Source organism: Mobula hypostoma, chromosome 22, assembly GCF_963921235.1.
Source record: "Mobula hypostoma chromosome 22, sMobHyp1.1, whole genome shotgun sequence".
Classification (NCBI taxonomy): domain Eukaryota; kingdom Metazoa; phylum Chordata; class Chondrichthyes; order Myliobatiformes; family Myliobatidae; genus Mobula; species Mobula hypostoma.
The window spans coordinates 46,909,852-46,931,190 of NC_086118.1; the positions used below are offsets into that span (position 1 = coordinate 46,909,852).

A 21,339-nucleotide genomic window follows, 5' to 3' on the forward strand; every position below is an offset into this window, starting at 1 on the left:
ACAGCCACAGGATACTCTGCACTGGCTGCCCATCCCCTTTCACTGTTCTGCAGTCACCCAGTTACCTCTGTCCTGCACCTTGGGTTTAACTCTCTCCCTGTATGTCCTGTTGATCAATCGCTCAGCTCCCGAATGATCTGGAGTTCATCCTGTTCCAGTTCCTTAACACGGTCTGAAAGAAGCTGCAGCAGGATGCACTTCTTGTAGGTGTAGTCATCAGAGACACTGGAGGACTCCCTGCCTACCCACATCCCACAAGAGGAGCTTTCCACTACCCTGCCTGGCAACCCCACCGCTCTAACTATGCAAAAAGAAAGAAAGAAAAATTAAACAAAAAAATTAACTTGCGGCCCTCCACAATTCTCTCCGAAGCTTCTGAGCCAATACCTGAGCTTCCCACTCTTACTCTGGCTCACTCGCACAGTGTCCACTCCGTTTAAAGTTTTAAAGATTGAAAGTGCATTTGTTATCAAAGAATGTATAAACTATGCAACCTTGAGATTTGTTTGCTTAACAGGCGCAAGGAACAGATTTCACGACACTTGCTGGTCATAATAAACCTGATTCTGAACCTGAAAGAACCTAATTAAAAAAAAATAAGACCAACCCCCGGTGCCGACAGAGAAAAGGGAAATGAAAAAAATCAAATCAAGTCATGCACACAGTAGAAGCGAGCAGCAACAACAGTATTCTGAACCAAACTGCGTCCTTGGATCCAAATTCCCAGAGTAGGCCCAAAGCCTTGTTATTCAGTTAATCATATTTGCGGGGAAATCACCACAAAGTTCACAGACATGAAGCACAGCAGCCGGGGGCAGACTCACAGCCTTAGCATTGCGGAGAGAGGGACCCCAGACTATCTGGCCGGCATTTAAATTGTCCAAATTTCACATTAGGATCCGTGCCCCCTCTGTAATGAATCATTCTGGGATTAGATTTCGCTGTTGGGGAAGCTGTTCTCAACTTCTCCAAATTGGTTCGGCACTTGGAGTGATCCAACCTTGCCCGACTCTCGATACCCTGCCTTTCCAGTGTTTGGGCCGGTGTTTAGATTATCCAAACAGCGTGTTGTACCTCGCATTAGGACCTGGGCCTTGCCGCGGTGAATCACTCCAGGCCTAGAACACGCCGCCCAAAATTCGCATCAGACCTGAATATCGCTGCTGAAGGAGCAGTTCTGAACCTCTCCAAATCAGCTCGGTGCTTAGAGCTATCCACACTCTTAAATGGGTTAGTTGGACGGGCATCTGAACTCCTCTGTCCCTAACTTCTTTCTACTGGCCTTTGTCAAGTGCCTATTTATGCACAATCCAAAGTCTCTTTGGTACCCAGAATGTCCGTCCGCCCCCACTCGCTTCTTTTGAACTCTCTCTCCTGCTACACAATCCAATATCTCCTTGGGAACTGCATTATTTCTGACTCTATCGCCTTCAAACCATGGTTAATTTCTATCTACTTAAACTGCCTTCAGTGGGGCATCTCAGGAAATATTTGGGCTTAATTCCTAATTTGTGTGATTTAAGTACTCTGGATCACTAAAAATTGCAAGTGTGCTGTTAATGGTAAAGAATGACATCATTTGAAATTTTGCAAGTTGATAGGGTTGCTCAGAAGATGTGTGGTGTGTTAGCTTTCATTAATCGGGATTCAGTTCAAGAGCTTTGAGGCAATATTGCAGCTCGATTTTAAAACCCCATTTAGACCACATGGAATATTGTGTTCATTTCTGGTCAACTCATTATAGGAAGGATGTCAAAGCTTTGAAAAGGGTGCAGAGACATTTTACCAGAATGCTACCTGGATCGGAGAGCTTACTGGAGATGTACAAGATGATCGACTGGATAACCAGAGACTTTTTCCCCAGGGTGACAACATGAGAGGGCATCCTTTTAGGGTGAATGGAAGAAAGTAAAGGGGGATGTCAGAGGTAGGTTTTTTGCATAGACAGTGCCAAGTGTATGGAATTCACTATTGGGGGTAGTAGTGCCGACATTAGAGACATTTGAGAAACTCTTAGATAGGCACATTGATGATAGAAAAAATTGGGGTTTGAGGCAGAGAAAAATTAGATTGATCTTGGAGTAGGTGAAAAGGTTAGCAAAGCATCATATCATGAAGGGCCTGAGCTGTGCTCTGCTGTAATGTTCTGTGAAAGCAGACTATGAAGCAGGTGATGGTAAATAACAGCACAATACTGTGATTGTCTTTTTTGAATAATATATTTGTCTTCATCTCTCCTGTGATGCAGGCTTTGCATTATAATTTACTTCCGCAGAAGATCATTAAGCAATTTCAACAGGCTAATATTAATCTTGAGTAATTTGAGATGAGAGATGTTATAATTAATTTCTTATCCTATTTATCTTCTTTCACCAGAACCAGAACAATATTTGTTTTTTTTTGTCCCTCCAGGTTTGTGGAAGGAAAAAACAAACATAATTTTTGTTCAGGTGTTAGGAGATAAATGGGATAAGAAATTAATTATAATTGTGATTGGTTTCATTCACATTTTGAGATGAAAGAATAGCCAGCCGCGATTGTCAAACGAATAATCATTGGAATTGATTGTTAGTGGTGGCCATTATTTTTGCTTTAGAAGAGGGACAGGGATTGGACTCCCTGTGATTAACAAACAAAAAGTCACCTAGCATTAGTCGAACAATAATGCATTGACAGTGGCCACCTTTATAAATCTATAAAACCCCATTCATTTGCTCCAGTACCTCCGCAGTTTGTGGTGAAGGCGGACTGTGTCTGGTACCAGTCTCAATACAGATTTGTGCCACCTCAGCATCTACAGAACTGCAGAGATAAAGTTATTGTCACACAAACCCCTTGCTAATGTGTGTCGTGAGATGATCGCATTTACAAGGGGTAATTGATAAGTTCGTGGCCTAAGGTAGAAGGAGACAATTTTAGAAAACCTAGCACATTTATTTTTCAGCATAGTCCCCTCCTACATTTACACACTTAGTCCAGCGGTCGTGGAGCTTACAGATCTTGGATCTCCAGAAAGTGCCCACACCAGGGGTGATTGATGAGTTCGTGGCCTAAGTTAGAAGGAGGTGAGTTATACAGCTCTTGTTACACGCACATGCAGTTCAACTCTTTGAGTGATTATGCAGGAAGTTTTAAGTTAATAACTTATCAGGGTAATTGATAAGTTCGTGGTCTAAGGTAAAAGGAGATGAGTTATTAACTTCAAACTTTCTGCATAATCACTAAAAGAGTTGAACTGCATGTGCGTGTAACCAGAGCTGTATAACTCATCTCCTTCTACCTTCGGCCAGGAACTTATCAATCACCCCTGCTGTGGACACTTTCTGGAGGTCCAAGATCCGTATGCTCCACGACTGCTGGACTAAGTGTGTAAATGTAGGAGGGGACTATGTTGAAAAATAAATGTGCCCGGTTTTCTAAACTTGACTCCTTCAACCATAGGCCACGAGCTTATCAATCACCCCTCTTATGTCATTAATACAAATTGAGTGGAAGAAATTTGATTTGTGTGCTAGCATGGTATACTTAAGAATTTGGGCTATTAGTTGCATCTGACTCTGGCAGTTGGTTGTGATGTACCAGCTATGACTCTTGAGTGTCCTGATGAAGGGTCACTGTCTGAAGCATTGACTGCTTACTCTTCCATAGCTGCTGCCCAGCCTGCTGAGTTCCTCCAGCATTTTTTGTGTGTTGCTCTGTATTTCCAGCACCTGCAGGTTTTCTTGCATATGTGCTGTTTTGACTAGTCCTGATGAAGGGTTTTGACCCGAAACATCAATTATTTATTCCCCACCATAGATGCTGCCTGACTTGGTCAGTTCCCCTTTGTCTTTCTTGTCTGTTTTTAAACTTTATTTGTTAAGGTCATAGTAGTAGTAGCAGACGTAGTAATAGTGTGATCACTCAAGCTGAGTGTGATCTCCTAAAAGTTTGTCAATGGAGATTGCTGTCACAAAGTCCCTGACAGGTCGAGGTTAGGGTCCAGTGGCATGTAATGCGAGATGTCTTGGGGCCATTCACTGCTGCAGCCTTTCTCCAGCTTCACTGCCTTTCTGATGTGTCATCTTTCGCCAGTTCCACCATTAGGGTGTTGGCTGGATCACTATTTGTCTGGAACGTCCCCCTTGACGTTATCATCGTGGGTGACCCTATCGTGAGCTAAGTGCCAGGTGGGTAAACTCCAGACGATGTCATTTTCAGGATCTCAGAAATTCACAGGCTTCTCCATCACGGCAAGGCGACAGAACTGTGAGACCTGTCATCTACAAGTTCCCAGATCACCCTAATTATGTTTCCATGCTGCTGTAGCTCATAATTAGCCGTAGTAGAAAACTATGGCACTTGTTAACTATGTACCAGTTATTACATTGCTTGGCTATTGTTAACTTGATTCCCCAATGAATCGCACTTAAATACAGATCTTTAATTTAATGTGGCATCCTGATTCCTTCTCCAAGTGTAGACAGTTTGAACTCGTGACAATGGAAACACGTTGTTCAATTGCATCATTTGCATTGGTTCTGTCCATGCAAATATATGTTAAAACTCAAGGAGATTGCTGTTTCTTTTTGACATTTGAAATTCAGTAAGCTTAAAATGATCACTCTTTATTCTGATTAGTGGCTTCTGTGTTCCCTAAGGAACAAACCACTTTACATATTTGTTTGGAGTTCTTCCTGTTGCTGTCCAAAGACCGTTGGATTCAAAGTTGCAGTTAAAATCATCTGTTCCATTACAGATAGAAAGATAGCTAAATTAGTTTCCTAATTACACTTGCAAGCAACGTACCACCAAATAAAAATTAATCTTATGGTAGTGGAATTCATGAAAATAACTTGTACAAACCCGTAATTATAATAAAAGTTGTTACAACATAGATCTCTGTACTTTTTCTTCAATCCATTACTTCAGCAAAAACTGTGAGAATATCCTCCATGAGTTGCACAGTGTTGATCTTGTCACATCACTTCCTTTTGTCTCATTCACGCTTAATACTGTGGGAATATTTAGGAACAATTCTTTCAGTTCTGTAATCATTTTTTATTAGCAAGGGTAGGAAGCCATTGCGATATTTTTGAAAGGTTAGCATATGAGGAACATTTGATGGATCTGGGCCTGTACTTCTGTAGTTTATAAAATGAGGGAGAATCTCACTGAAACTTAACAAATATTAAAAGGTCAAGATAGAGTGGATGTGGAGAGGATGTTTCCTGTAGTGGGCCAATCTAGGACCAGAGTGCACAGCGTCAGAATACAAAGGTGTCCCTTTGAGTCATAGTTAAAGAAAAGTACAGCACCGAAATGGGCCTTCGGCCAATCTGGTCCATGCCAAACCATTAAAACTGCTTATTCCCATTGACCTGCACTGGGACAATAGCCCTCCATACCCCTATCATCCATGTAACTCTCCAAACTTCGTTTAAATGTTGAAATTGAGCTTGCATGCACCACTTGTGCTGGCTGCTTGTTCCACACTCTCATGGCCCTCTGAGTGAAGAGCTTCCCCTCATATTCCCCTTAAACTTTTCGCCTTTTGCCCTTAACCCATGACCTCTGGTTGTATTCCCACCCGACCTCAGTGGAAAAAGCCTGCTTGCATTTGCCCTTTGTATACCCCTGATAATTTTAAATACCTCCATCAGATCTCCCCTCAATCTTCTATGTTCCAAGTAAGAAAGTCCTAACCTAGTCAGTCTTTCCTTGTAACTCAAGTCCTCCAGACAAGGCAAAATCCTTATAAATTTTCTTTTCTCTGGACTCTTTCAATCTCATTGACATCTTTTCTGTAGGTTGGTGACCAAAACTGCACACAGTACTCCACAATGGCCTCACCAACATCTTATACAGTTTCAACATAACATCCCATCTCCTGTATTCAATACTTTGATTTATGAAGCCAATGTTGCAAAAGTTTTCTTTAGGACCTATTTACCTTTGACGCCACTTTCAATTAATTATGCACCTGTACTCCCAGATTTTTGTTCTACCACACTACTCAGTACTCTACTGTTCACTGTGTAAGACCTAGCTTCGTTGGTCTTACTGAAGTGCAACACCTCACACTTGTCTGTATTAAATTCCATCTGCCATTTTTCAGCCCATTTTTTCCAGCTGATCCAGATCCCTCTGATGGCCTTTGTCACTGTCCACTATACCCCTAATCTTGGTGTCACCTGCAAATTTGCAGATGCAGTTAACCACATTATTATACTGATCGTTAATATAGATGGCAAACAACAACAGATCCAGCACCGATCCCTGCAGCATTTCGCTAGTTACAGGCCTCCAGTCAGAGAGGCAACCTGCTACCACTCTCTGGCTTCTCCCGCAAAGACAAGGTCAAATCCAATAAAACCATAAGATATAGGAGCAGATTTATGCCATTTGGGCCATCAAGTCTACTTCGCTATTTCATCACGACTGATTTAATTTTCCACTCCGCCCCAATCTCCTGCCACCTTCATGTATCCCTTAATGCCCTGACCAATCAAGAACCTACCAACCTCTACCTTAAATGTACATAAAGGCTTGGCCTCCACAGCTGCCTGTGGCAAAGAATTCCACAGATTCACCATTCTCCGGCTAAAAACATTCCTGTTCATCTCCATTCCAAAAGGAAGCCCCTCTATTTTCTGAGGCTGTGTCCTCTGGTCTTAGACTCTCCCACCATAGGAAACATCCTCTCTACATCCACTCTATCAAGGCCTTTCACCAATCGATAGGTTTCAATGAGATCACCCATCATTCTTCTGAATTCTGGTGAATACATTCCCAGTGCCATCAAACGGTAATCATGTGATAAAGCCATTCAATCCTGAAATCACTTTCATGAACCTCCTTTGAACTCTTTCCAGCTTCAGCATATCCTTCCTAAGATAAGGGCCCCAAACCTGCTGACAATACTCCAAATGCCTCACCAGTGCTTTATAAAGTCTCAATATTACATCTTTGCTTTTATATTCTAGTCCATTTGAAATGAATGTTAACATTAACCTGCAAATTAACCTTTAGGGAATCCTGCACAAGGTCTCCCAAGTCCCTTTGCACCTCAGTTGTTTTGTATTTTCTTTCCATTTAGAAAATAATCAACCCTTTCATTTCTTCTACCAAAATGCACAATCATACACTTCCCGGCACTGTATTCCACCTGCCATTTCTTTGCCCATTCTCCCAATGTGTCTAAGTCCTTCTGTGACCTCTCTACTTGCTCAAAACTACCTGCCTCTGCACCTATTGTCACAGATCTCTTCAGCCACCTCTTTCAGAACTCTGGCTGTACACCATCTGATTCGCATGACTTATCTTCACTCAGACCGGTCAGTTTCCCAAGTACCTTCTCTCTAGTTATGGTGACTTGACACACTTCATGCACCCTGACATCTGGAACTTCCACCATACTACTAGTGTCTTCCACAATGGAGACCGATGCAAAGTACTTATTCATTTCATCTGCTATTTCATTGAACCCCATTACTACCTCTTCAACATTGTTTTCCAGCGGTCCAATATCCACTCTTGCTTCTCTTTTACACTTTATGTATCTGAAGAAACTTTTGGTGTCCTCTTTAATATTATTGGCTAACTTACATTTGTATTCCATCTTTACCTTCTTAATGCCTTTTTTAGTTGCCTTTTGGTTTTTAAAATTCTCTAACTTCTCACTATTTTTTTCTATTATAGGCTCTCTCTTTGGCTTTTATGTTGGCTTTGACTTCTGTTGTTAACCACGGTTGTGTTATCTTGCCCTTAGAATACTTCTTCCTCTTTGGGATGTATATATCCTGTGCCTTCCAATTTGCTTCCAGAAATTCTGGCCTTTGCTGCTCTGCCATCATCCCTGCCAGTGTTCTTTTCCAATCAATTCTGGCCAACTGCTCTCTCATGCTTTTGTGATTCCCTTTACTCCACTGTAATACTGATGTGTCTGACTTTAGCTTCTCCTTCTCAAATTTCAGGGTGAATTCAATCATATTATGATCATGCCCCTAAGGGTTCTTTTACCTGAACGTCTCTAATTAATTCTGGTTCATTGCACAACACCCAATCCAGAATAGCTGATCCTCTAGTGGGCTCAACCTCGAGCTGCTCTAAAAAGCCATCTTGTAGGGACTGTAGAAACTTCTCCTCTTGTAATCCACCACCAACTTCATTTTCCCAATCTACCTGCATATTGAAGTCCCCCATAGCTATTGTAACATTGCCCTTTTGGCATGCATTTTCTATCTCCTGTAATTTGTAGGCCACATCCTTACTACTGTTTGGGAATCTGTATACAACTCCGATCAGGATCTTTTTACACTTGCCATTCCTTAGCTCTATCCACAATGATTCAACATCTTCTGACCCTATGTCACCTCTTTCTAATGACTTGATTTCCTTTTTTTTTAACCAACAGAGCAATGCTGCCCCCTCTTCCTTCCCGTCTATCCTTTCAGTACAATGTGTATCTTTTGACTTTGAGCTCCCAGCTATAATCTTTCAGCCATGATTCAATGATGCCTACAACATCATTCCTGCCAATCTGCCACTCTGCTGCAGGTTCATCTGCCTTATTCCGTATACTGCGTGCATTCAAATACAACATCTCCAGTCCTGTATTCACTTTTTTCAATTTACTACCTCATCTTAAATGCCAAGTGACTGAACATTCTTGACCAACCTCCCATGCAGGACCGTGCCAATACCTTGCTAAAATCCATGTAGACAATATCCACTGCCTTGCCTTCATCCACTTTCCGGGTAATTTCCTCAAAAAGCTCTATTAGATTGGTTAAGCATGACCTACCACGCATAAAGCCATGCTGACTATTCTTAATCAGTCCATGTCTATCCAAATACTTGTATACAATTCCTTAGAATACCTTCCAATAACTTTCCCACAACTGACACTAGACTCACTGGCCTGTAATCTCCTGGTTTATGTTTAGAACCTTTCTTAAACAGCAGAACAACATTGGCTCTCCTCCAATCCTTTGGTACCTCTCCTGTCACTAAGGATGATTTAAATATCTCTGCTAGTCCCCCGCAATTTCTGCACTTGCCCCCCATCATGTCCGAGGGAAAACCTTGTCAGGCCTTGGGATTTATCCACCCTGATTTGCCTCAGTGCAGCAAACACCCCCTCCAATGTAATCTATACATGGTCCATGAAGTTGATGCTGCTTTGCCTCACTTCTATAGACTCTGTGTCCATCTCCTGAATAAATACAGATGCAAAAATTTATTTCAGATCTCCCCCATCTGTTTTGGCTCCACACATGGATTATCATTCTGATCTTCCAGAGGACAAATTTTGTCCCCTGCAGTCCTTTTGCTGTTAATATATCATAAGACCATAAATCAAAAGAGCAGAAGTTGGCCATTTGGCCTATCAAGTCTGCTCCGCCATTTTATCATGAGCTGATCCATTCTCCCATTTAGTCCCACTCCCCCGCCTTCTCACCATAACCTTTGATGCCCTGGCTACTCAGATACCTATCAATCTCTGCCTTAAGTACACCCAGTGACGACCTCCACTGCCGCTCGTGGCAACAAATTCCACAGATTCACCACCCTGTATCTATATCTGTAGAGTCCCTTTGGATTGTCTTTCACCTCGTCTGTTAGGACAACTTTGTCTTCTTTTAGCCTTCCCGATTTCTTTCTTAAGTGCTCACTTGTATTTCTTATACTCAATAAGCTCATCATTTGTTCCTACTTGCCTATACTGTATCTGCTATGTACCTCCTTTTTATCTCTTAACTAGGGCTTCAGTATCTCTTGAAAACCAAGGTTCTCTATACTTTTTGTTTTTACCTTTTATTCTGACAGGCACATACAAGTTTTGTACTCTGAAAATTTAAATTTTGGTGGCCTCCCACTTACCGAGTATACCTTCACCAGAAAACAGCTTGTCCCAATCCACACTTGCCAGATCATTTCTGATACCATCAAAATTGGCCTTTCTCCAATTTAGAATCTCAACCTGCAGACCAAATGTATCTTTTTGCATACTTAATTTGAAACTAATGGCACCGTGATCACTAGATGCAAAGTGTTCCCCTACGTAAAGTTCTGTCACCCGCCCTCTCTCATTTGCTAATAGCAGATCGAGTATCGCGTACTGTCTCATTGGGAGTTCTATGCACTGATGAAGGAAACTTTCCTGAACATGTTTGACAGTCTATTCCATCTTGTCCAGAACAGAGATGAGGAAGAATTTCTTTAGCCAGACGAATCTGTGGTGAATCTGTGGAATTCAATGCCACAGACGGCTGGGGAGGCCAAGTCATTTAAAGCGGAGGTTGATAGATTCTTGATTAGTCAGGGCATCCAAGGTTTCAGGGTGAAGGCAGGATGGTAAATTTAGCTAGTTGGAAGCAGTAAAGGAAGCAGTGAGGATTTTTTGCAAAGCTACAGTGATATAGCATGTTTGAAGTCATTGTAGGATATATGTCAATAAAGCACTGTCAAATTCTAACTCAGCACTATCATTCTTGCTATGTAGAAAGTCTCTTGAAGTGAGTTACTTTCTGCTGCCGAATTAGTGTTCAGAATTTCCTCAGAACAATAGGTACTTTTTGGATCTGATCATTGATGTCAACTCTAGAATGAAAGGTTTAGATGAGGGAAATTCTGGTCATTCAGACTTCTGGAGTTTACCTGTTCACATGTTATTGGACAGGAGTTATTGTGAAGTTATAAGACCTTTTTGCCCGTCACGTATGCTCCATGGTTGATCTATTATCCATCTCAACCCCATTTTTCTGCCTTCTTCTCATAATCTTTGACACCATTACTAATTAAGAACTTATCAGCCTCTGCTTTAAATATACCCAATGACTTGGCCTCCACAACCGTCGTAGCAATGAATTCCACAGATTCACTACTCTCTGGCTAAATAAATTTCTTCTCATCTCTGTTCTGAAAGGACATTCTTCTATTTTGAGGCTGTGCCCTCTTGTCATGGCCTCCCCACCCCACTCTTAAAATATCTTTTCCACATTCACTTTATCTAGGCCTTTCAGTTATCAATAGGCTTCAATGAGAACCCCTTCCCATCCTTCTAAACTCCAGCAAGTACAGGCCAGAGCCATCAAACACTCCCCATATGTTAACCCTTTCATTCCCAGGATCATTCTCATGAACCTCCTCTACACCCTCTCCAATGCCAGCACATTCTTTCTTAGATAAGGAGCCCAAAAACCTATTAAACTATGATGCTCAGCCTAGTTACCGGCATTATATTATCTAGTTTATCATAATTGCGTACTGATACTACATGATTCATGTGATTTACCAGAATAGTAAAAGGATAGTAAATTAAACTTTCAAAGTAAGTATGGTTTAATTGGTTTCTACTCTTCTATAGCAACTAAATTTCTAATCACACTTTCAAGGACTTAGTCACTTCCATGAATGTTTGTGGCCCCACTGAGGAAGATGTATCTCGGGAGTAAGGTGTGGTGGAAATTCTTTATAAAGTCCTGATGATTTTGCTACATGTGACACACAGAGGGAACCTTCTCACCCTTCTCTTTTGTTTTACGTTGTATAGATTGTTGAAGAAACTGTACCCCCGATGAAATAAATTTAGCCAAGTGACAGTTGGTTGATCAAATCATGATATTTGAAAAACTCCTTGTAGGTGAATTAATTTGAATATCTATGATATAAGTACTATTTGAATTATCATTGATATCACTCTGTGGAAAAAGGATATTCAGCACTTAATAACATGGGTTCTGCTGATGCTGGAAATCCAGAATTACACAAACGCAAAAATGCACAGACAGGCCAAGCGACATCTATGGAGAGGAATAAACGGTCGACATTTCTGGCAGAGACTCTTCATCGGGACTGGAAAGGGAAGAATAAGAAGTTGGGGGAAGAGAAGGAGTACAAACTGGCAGGTGATAGATGAAGCTATTTTAGCGGGAAGGTAGGTGGGTGGGGGATAAAGTGAGAAGCTGGGAGATGATAGGTGCAAGAGGTAAAGGGCTGAAGAAGGAGGAATCTGATTGGAGAGGAAAGTGGACCATGGGAGAAAAGAAGGAGGGGGGCACCAGACTGAGGTGATAGGCAGGTGAGGAGAAGAGAAGGGGTAAGAGGAGAGCCAGAATGAGGAATGGAAAAAGAATGGGAAGGGTGTATATATTTCAAGTTTATTCCAACTCTTAACAAACAATCCAGACTGTCCTTCTGAGCTCTTTCTGTGTATCATTGTACTCTTTCTCAGGAGCTTATTACAAATCATTTCAAAAGCCGTTGTAGAAAATCTACTTTCTCCAGTTTATTGTGAACCCTAACCATTTGTTATATAAAATCTGTCAACTCAGATTTTTCTTCCCTTGGGAAATTTCTCTTGATATATCCTGAATAAAGTCTTTTGTATTTTTAAATGTCTCTACAAAATCTATTATCCTTCCCTGGCTCAAGAAAAAATTAGCTTAAATCTCCCATAAATCTGCATCACTGTAATCTCCCATCCCTCGAGTTACTCTAATAATTCTCTTCTGTACCAGCTTGTAAGTTCAAATTCAAGTTTATTATCATTCAACCGTACACGTGTATGCCACCAAATGAAACATTGTTCCTCCAGACCATGGTGCACAACACAGCACATATAACTCTCACATAGCCCACAAAGTAATGTTATCATTAATAAATTAACGTATCTTCCAGATGACTGACATTTTGCATAAGGTGTATTTACAACACAAGTTAAAAAGTAAACAGTATTTTTATTTATTGAGATACAGCATGGAGTACGCCCTTCCAGCCCTTCAAGCCACACTGCTGATTAACCCGCCATTTAACCCTAGCCTAATCACAGGACAGTTTATAATGACCAATTAACTTACCAACCGGTACGTCTTTGGACCGTGGGAGGAAACCGGAGCACCAGGAGGAAACCCACAGTCACAGGGAGAGTGTACAAACTCCTTACAGGCAGTGATGGGAATTGAACCTGGGTCGCTAGTACTGCAAAGCGTTGTGCCAACCACTACGCTACTGTGACACCCCCAAGTAATGCTACTGGTGCTTCATGCGTGATGAGACCCGGGTGGTGGCAGGGAGCTCAGTAGTTCTACAACCTGAGGGAAGAAGCTGTTTCCCACCCTACCAGTCTTTGTCCTAATGCTACCGTACCTCTTGCCTGATGGTAGAAGGCCAAAGAGATTGGGGGATGGATGGGGAGAAATCCTTGACATGCTAAGGACCCTGCGTACGTCGCGCTCCTGATAGCTATCTTGGACAGGTGGAAGAAAGTGTTCTTCATAAAATATGGAGCTTGGAATTGGACGCAGTGTTACAGCTAGGGTGAAGCTAGTCTTGGACATGATGGGCTGAATGGCTTTGCATGTTGTACATTCTCAAATGCATGACATACTTAGCTCTAAATTTAATTTTTTTGCTCGAATGTGTTCATTTTGTGAAGAAATGTGATTAACTTAAAAGTGCTTTTCAGCTGCAAAGCACCTTTCTCTTAGTTCAGCTACAAAGCATCTCTCTTAATTTGCTATAACATTGTTGCAATGTTGAAATAGATTGCATATACACTCAGTGACCACTTTACTAGGTACACCTGAACACCTGCTAGTTAATGCAAATATCTAATCAGCCTACCATGTGACAGCAACTGGATGCATAAAAAAATGCAAACATGGTCAAGAGTTTCAGTTGTTGTTCAGACCAAACGTCAGAATAGGAAGAAAATGTGACCTAAGTGATTTTGACTGTAGAATGATTCTTGGTGCCAAAAGGGGTGGTTTGAGTATTTCAAAAAAATGCTAATCTCATGGGATTTTCACATACAAAAGTGTTTACAGACAATGGTGCGTAAAACAAAAAACATCCAGTGAATGATGCTTCTGTGGGTGAAAACGCCTTGTTAATGAAAGAGGTCAGAGGAGAAGGGTCAAACTGGTGGCAGTAACTCAAATACTAGAGTGGTGTATAGAAGAGCATCTCTGAATGGACATATCAAACCTTGAAATGGATGGGCTGCAGCAGGCAAAAGACCATGATCATACACACAGTGGCCACTTTATTAAGGGTACTTAATAAAGTGACCACTGAGTGTATGCTCAGCAGTAGCATGTAGGCACAGGATAATACCTTAGTAAATGCTCTTGAAAATTTAAATTAGTTTATTAGACCGAGTTAAATGTGTAGCTGCAACATTAGTTCTGCATTAATGTCCTGCCAGCTGATGTTTCTGCCCTACTTCATCAAACTACTCTAACCTATAAAGTTTTAAGAGTTTTTAGTTCTTTACATAATATTGCTCATTATTGGGTTCAAATTGCATGTTTTGGCAGATCCCGAGTGCACTGAGATTATCGGAATTGATAGCTTTGTTCCATTATTTGAATAAAATTGCAACTAATACAGTGGAGACAATTCAGGGTTATTCCAAGTTATATGGAGATGTTGTCACCTGTTATGCAGTTTGTATAACAAATACATCACATATAACATTTATTGAACATCGATGATATCTGCACTATATTCTTATGAATGTTAAACACAAGAGATTCTGTAGATGCTGGAATTCCAGAGTATCACATACAAATTACTGAAGGAACTCAGCAGGTCAGGCAGCATCTATGGATTGGGATAAACAATCAACGTTTTGGGCCAAACCCTTCATTAGCTTTTATGAATACTTGCTTTTCTTGTCTGCTTTTTCTCACAGCATATTCCAATGCATATCTAGTCACCTATTTTCTAACAGTATTGATCACAAAACAAAAATGAATAATTTGTGAACACAAGGCACCCTTACATTCTTAAAACCAATGAAGCTAATTCTTGAGAATCAATCTGAAAGCAATTTAAAATTTAGATTTAAATGAAGTGAGGTGTAGGTCTAGATGTACATCTCAGCACAGAAGAAACAAAGAGACAATAGATCAGTGCAATAGCATGCAAATTAATATTTTTATAGGATTTTAAGATCTACATACAAGATTGCTGTGCAAGGTGTGACAATTGGATACAGTTCATTTTTTTTAAAACTATAAACCAATGATGGGGGCAATTAGGGGAAATCAGATTGACTTAGCTCTTTGTTTGCCTCTAGCCACATTTGCAGCAGCTTCTTTTAAAGAAGGTTTGAAAAGCCTGAGGGATATGTCAGCTCAATCTGCTGAAATCTCACTGTTGGTAGTTTTTGGGGCAGAAAATTGAAGCTGACACAGAATTAGGTCAAGAAGGTTTGACATGCAGAAGCCCTGAAACAGCACTTGCAGTTTCCAAATGAGTAAAGAAAATAGAAAGGAGGAATGGAACCATGATTTCTCTCTGGAGTAATGAAAAGGCCCTAATGATGCCACATATTGATGTAGGATTGTACTATTGAATGGAGAAGTATGGTTTGTATTCTTGTACCCATACAGTTAGATTCTTGGGAGGGACTTTCAGCAAGAAATGCTGCAATGTCTCGGCTAAACTGTTGACTGTCAATGTTGCCTGACCTGCTGAGTTCCTCCAGCGTTTTTTGTGTGTTGCTTTGGATTTCCAGCATCTACAGAATCTCTCAGGACATGTTCAAAAGGCAATGCCTCTTAAAGGTGGCATCCATCACTGAGGACTCCATCACTCATTGCTTCCATTAGAGAGGAGATACAGGAGTCTGAAGACACATACTCAATGTTTTAGGACCATCTTCTTCCCTTGTACTATCAGATTTCTGAACAGACAATGAACTAACCCATGAACGCTACCTTACTACTTTTGCTCTCTTTTTACACTACACATTTAATTAAATTTTTAAAATATGTGTTTCTTATTGCAATTTGTAGTGTTTATGTAGTGCACTACTGCAACAAAATGACAAATTTCACAATATACTATATGTCAGTGATGTTAAATCTGTTTCTGATATTTATGTTAATGTCTGTGCTGTCCACTTTCAAAGGAAACAGTTAAACGGAAGCTCTGTATGTTATGTCAGAGAGACCTGAATGAGCCCATGCCATTGTCTGAAGAGGAAGAGAGGAACTTTGCTTGGTTTGTGGCATTTTTTTCCCTCAATTAACATCACTCAAACAAATTACCTGGGCATTATTTCATTCCTGTCACCAAGATCTTAATTGGAGCAAATTGGCTGCTGTGATCCTTTGCATTGGTGTTTTTAAACCGTCAGCTATGAAACGTTTTATGAAAATCTTGACAGGCAATTGTATAGACAAATTCATTCTTCCCTTCGCAAGTTGAAGAGCATGTAATTCAAAATGCAGTGTTAATGTAATTACTAAACAATGATTGCACTTCAAAGTATGATGCTAAATGTGGAGCCTTTGGAATATCTGAGATTTAATCAGGCACTACATAAAAATAAATCTTACTCACAAGAATAGTGGTGTACAAAATGTGCAAAGCAATGATTCAGACTAACAACTTTAAATATTTTCATTTAACATGGAAACAAATATTAAAACACCAGTTGACATTACAGTATGAAAATAATTAATCCCACAGTTTTATCATGCAGCTTCCATTTCTTCTCTTTAAATTTACTGTGACCACATTCCTTCAAAAAACAGTTTTAAGGCATATAATTGAGCATCCAATTGCTAAATGGATATTAAATCCAAGAATACTACCTCACTATTTTTTAATTTATTTCTGTTTTTGTACTGCTTATGTTAACTTTATTATATAGTTACTTTAATTCAATTTTTAAATATTTATCATTGTAGTGCTGCTGCAAAGTTAACAAATTTCACGACGTATGCTACTGGTATTAAATCTGATTCTGATGTGTATTTCATTCCTTAATCTGCTTGTGCAGATTGGGTGATCAGTCCTTCCTGATTTGGAAGCATCATACAAGATGCTGAAGGAAACCAGGTCTGGCAGCATCTATGGAGGGAAATGAACAGCTAATGCTACAGATCGAGCCCCTTTATCAGTCAGGACTGGGAGAAATTACAGTGGCGGAATTTACTCCCAGTCCTGATGAAGGATTCATGTTGCTCCAAAGTTCCAGCATCTGCAGTCTCACTTGAATCTCCATTGTGACCTGCAAATCTTTCATTCTTCCAGTGAAGAATATCTCAATGAATTAAAAAAAAATCAAGGATTAATATTTGAAACATCAATATTACACTTTCATTCAGTTTTAATGTTAAATTTTACTTCTACACAATTCTCACAATTTTATGAATCACAGTGTAAATTTGCCTCTTTTAGAATGATGTGTGTGGAACATGTGCAATATTTAAAGCGTTTGACTTCAGTGTTGTGTATGAAGTCCAAAGTTTAAAATTTTTTGAGACTATAAAAGACAGTCATAAATTAATGCTAAAAAACATCAGATTATAGTTGCTTAAAGTGGTTAGACTGATAAAAGTAAGGTTATCACAACCCATGGGATTAAATGTTTGGATCTTGCATAAAGTTGCAGTTTTAATCGTAATGATCATCAAAGACAGCTAGTAATTATTATCTATATCTCCCAGTGCAATTTTGTAGGTTAATCTGTGTATTGACCGTAGGAAAGATTCTCCAGAGGCCATTAATAAATGTTATTCCTCTGGTTGTGATTGAAGGGAATTGATTGTGGGGATTATGGAAGATGATGTTTTTGAATGAGGAAGGCACAGTCCTTGGCAAATTCTACAAAAATGACCGATCGGTTTATCTATACTATTAATCAGTGCCCTGGATGGGTGGATTCAATAACCTATAGACTCACTTTCAAGGACTCTACAACTCATTTTCTCAATAGTTACTTATTTATTTTTTGTATTTGCAAGGTTTCTGTTTGCATATTGGTTGTTTGTCTGGTTTGTGTGTAGTTGTTCATTGATTCTATTGTATTTCTTTGTCCTACTGTAATTACTTGCAAGAAAATTAATCTCAGGGTAGTATATAGAAACATAGAAAACATAGAAAATAGGTGCAGGAGTAGGCCATTCGGCCCTTCGAGCCTGCACTGCCATTTATTATGATCATGGCTGATCATCCAACTCAGAACCCTGCACCGGCCTTCCCTCCATACCCCCTGATCCCCGTAGCCACAAGGGCTATATCTAACTCCCTCTTAAGTATAGCCAATGAACTGGCCTCAACTGTTTCTTGTGGCAGAGAATTCCACAGATTCACCACTCTCTGTGTGAAGAAGTTTTTCCTAATCTCGGTCCTAAAAGGCTTCCCCTTTATCCTCAAACTGTGACCCCTCGTTCTGGACTTCCCCAACATCGAGAACAATCTTCCTGCATCTAGCCTGTCCAATTCCTTTAGGATTTTATACGTTTCAATCAGATCCCCCCTCAATCTTCTAAATTCCAACGAGTACTAGCCCAGTTCATCCAGTCTTTCTTCATATGAAAGTCCTGCCATCCCAGGAATCAATCTGGTGAACCTTCTTTGTACTCCCTCTATGGCAAGGATGTCTTTCCTCAGATTAGGGGACCAAAACTGCATACAATACTCCAGGTGTGGTTTCACCAAGGCCTTGTACAACTGCAGTAGTACCTCCCTGCTCCTGTACTCGAATCCTCTCACTATAAATGCCAGCATACCATTTGCCTTTTTCACTGCCTGCTGTACCTGCATGCCCACTTTCAATGACTGGTGTATAATGACACCCAGGTCTCGTTGCACCTCCCCTTTTCCTAATCGGCCACCATTCAGATAATAATCTGTTTTCCTATTTTTGCCACAAAAGTGGATAACTTCACATTTATCCACATTAAATTGCATCTGCCATGAATTTGCCCACTCACCCAACCTATCCAAGTCACCCTGCATTCTCTTAGCATCCTCCTCACAGCTAACACTGCTGCCCAGCTTCGTGTCATCTGAAAACTTGGAGATGCTGCATTTAATTCCCTCATCCAAGTCATTAATATATATTGTAAACAACTGGGGTCCCAGCACTGAGCCTTGCGGTACCCCACTAGTCACTGCCTGCCATTCTGAAAAGGTCCCATTTATTCCCACTCTTTGCTTCCTGTCTGCTAACCAATTCTCTATCCACATCAATACCTTACCCCCAATACCGTGTGCTTTAAGTTTGCACACTAATCTCCTGTGTGGGACCTTGTCAAAAGCCTTTTGAAAATCCAAATATACCACATCCACTGGTTCTCCCCTATCCATTCTACTAGTTACATCCTCAAAAAATTCTATAAGATTCGTCAGACATGATTTTCCTTTCACAAATCCATGCTGACTTTGTCCGATGATTTCACCGCTTTCCAAATGTGCTGTTATCACATCTTTGATAACCAACTCCAGCAGTTTCCCCACCACCGACGTTAGGCTAACCGGTCTATAATTCCCCGGTTTCTCTCTCCCTCCTTTTTTAAAAAGTGGGGTTACATTAGCCACCCTCCAATCCTCAGGAACTAGTCCAGAATCTAACGAGTTTTGAAAAATTATCACTAATGCATCCACTATTTCTTGACATATATGTACTTTGATAATAAATTTACTTTGAACTTTGAATTTTGGCAGGTGGAGGAGATAACTGAGTCTAATTAAATTTGGGCTGTCTGTTCAAAATGAGAGATATTTAATGTACTGTTCTGATTTTCCCTTCTGCTATATCAGGTTATAGGACAATAGTTAAGTCTGTCCCGAGCCTTGTGGCCCATCAGACAGGTGCTTATGCCGGTTTCTGTGGCGTGAAGCGACTGATAAGACGCCAGTCTGTCGCGAGGTTAACCCCAGCATTTGCTGGTACCATTTTCAGCTGGGTGGACTGGAGCAGTGTGTGGTTAAGTGCCTTGCTCAAAGACACAACATGCTGCCTCGGCTGGGGCTCGAACCCATGACCCTCAGATCATGAGCGCAACGCCCTAACCACTTGGCCACGCGCTACACTTATAGAACAATAAGGCAGGTTGTATCAGTGGTGTTTGATCTGCTAGTATCTCCAACCTTGCAAAAGTTGAAAATGAGTTCTATTTTCAGTATTCTAGGTCAGTCTAAGAATGTATCCTGATTTTGGATTTACTTTTTTTTCAGTTTCAGAATCATCAGCCTTTTCCCATGGCATATTTTTCCCTACCAGGTATCAAGCTTCACTGTGGTGAAGTCTAAAAATCATGTGATTAAATTCTTGCTCTATAAAGGAATCATTTCCTACGTTAATGTTTCTTCAGAAAACAGTCCAGGTGATGGTACTGCTATCCTGATGATCAGAGTACCGAGTTCTGAATAACCTTTGGACATACAATTTATCATCTTGGTGAGAGCTGAACTTGTCAGCAGGGCACAAACAGTCTTCAGCCTCACATGTTGATTCTGTTCCTCCTTCCGCAGATGCTGAGTATTGAGAGCATTTTCTAACCTTATTATGAGGAGTAATTGGGATATTACGCAATGTTAAATCATGTTGGGCTTTGTATTAAGGTTGCATATTTAGCTGTCATGGGCGTTTCTTTCTACGCTGATGACATACTGGCCTACACATCTAAGGGGAGATTTATCTGGCTTTTGTAATGAAATTGGAAGTACATTTGTTGTGAGTACACTTAGAAGACAATGACTTCAGGGAATATTGTTACCTTATTGTTTGATTTTCATGTTTGGTTAATAAATGACTTGCTTGAGAGCAATTGCATGCTTGGTGGTGTTACTTATTGAATCTAATCCTTTTACAGCGGTTGAAGGATGAGATAGCAGAGGTTACGAATGAAATTGAAAACCTAGGTTCAACAGAAGAGAGGTAAGAACTCAATTCTATTTTCTCTTTGTTCCGTACACAGTACCTGCATTGAGTGTTGTCAAGATTGTACCTACTTTTAGAAGTATTTTGTTACGCAGAACAATTACATGTAGTTCTGCATAATATCCTAAACAATGGTACAATTCACAACAACTCACAGAGTGATTCGATTGATAACTTAATATGTAAAAAACATGTATTACTGGCCAACTTTTAGCTTAAAACTGCTGCCACATCAGAGTTGTAAGTTTAGTGGAAATTTTGCTGCAATACTATTTATTCATGGTAGTGGTGATGGGAAGTGTCATTGTATGAGGCTGCATAAGTCATCTGGCTCCCCTCTTGCCTCTTCTCCTCACCTGCCCATCATCTCCCTCTGATGCTGCTCTTCCCTCCCTTTCTCCCATGCTCCACTCTCCTCTCCTATCAGGTTCCTCCTTCATCCCTTTTATCTTTTCCGCCTATCACCTCACAGCTTCTCACTTCATTCACCCCCACCCCATCTGCCTACCTTCACCTGTCACCTGCCAGCTTGTACTCCTTCCACTCCCCCCACACCTTATTCTGGCTTCTACTCCCTCCTTTTCCAGTCGTAATGAAGGGTCTTGGCCCACAATGCCGATTCTTTATTCCTCTCCATAGATGCTGCCTGATCTGCTGAGCCCCTCCAG

General features: G+C 40.5%; 1 protein-coding gene across 4 annotated transcripts in view; it reads left to right on the forward strand.

The window, feature by feature from the left end:
- cyth1b (cytohesin 1b) overlaps positions 1 to 21,339 on the forward strand; it is a 252,469-nt gene that overhangs the window by 187,352 nt on the left and 43,778 nt on the right. For all 4 annotated transcript variants that reach the window (XM_063074558.1, XM_063074556.1, XM_063074557.1 and 1 more), the window contains exon 3: positions 20,604 to 20,668. In XM_063074558.1, the coding sequence (XP_062930628.1) occupies positions 20,604 to 20,668 (65 nt within the window). The remainder of the gene's footprint in view (positions 1 to 20,603; positions 20,669 to 21,339) is intronic.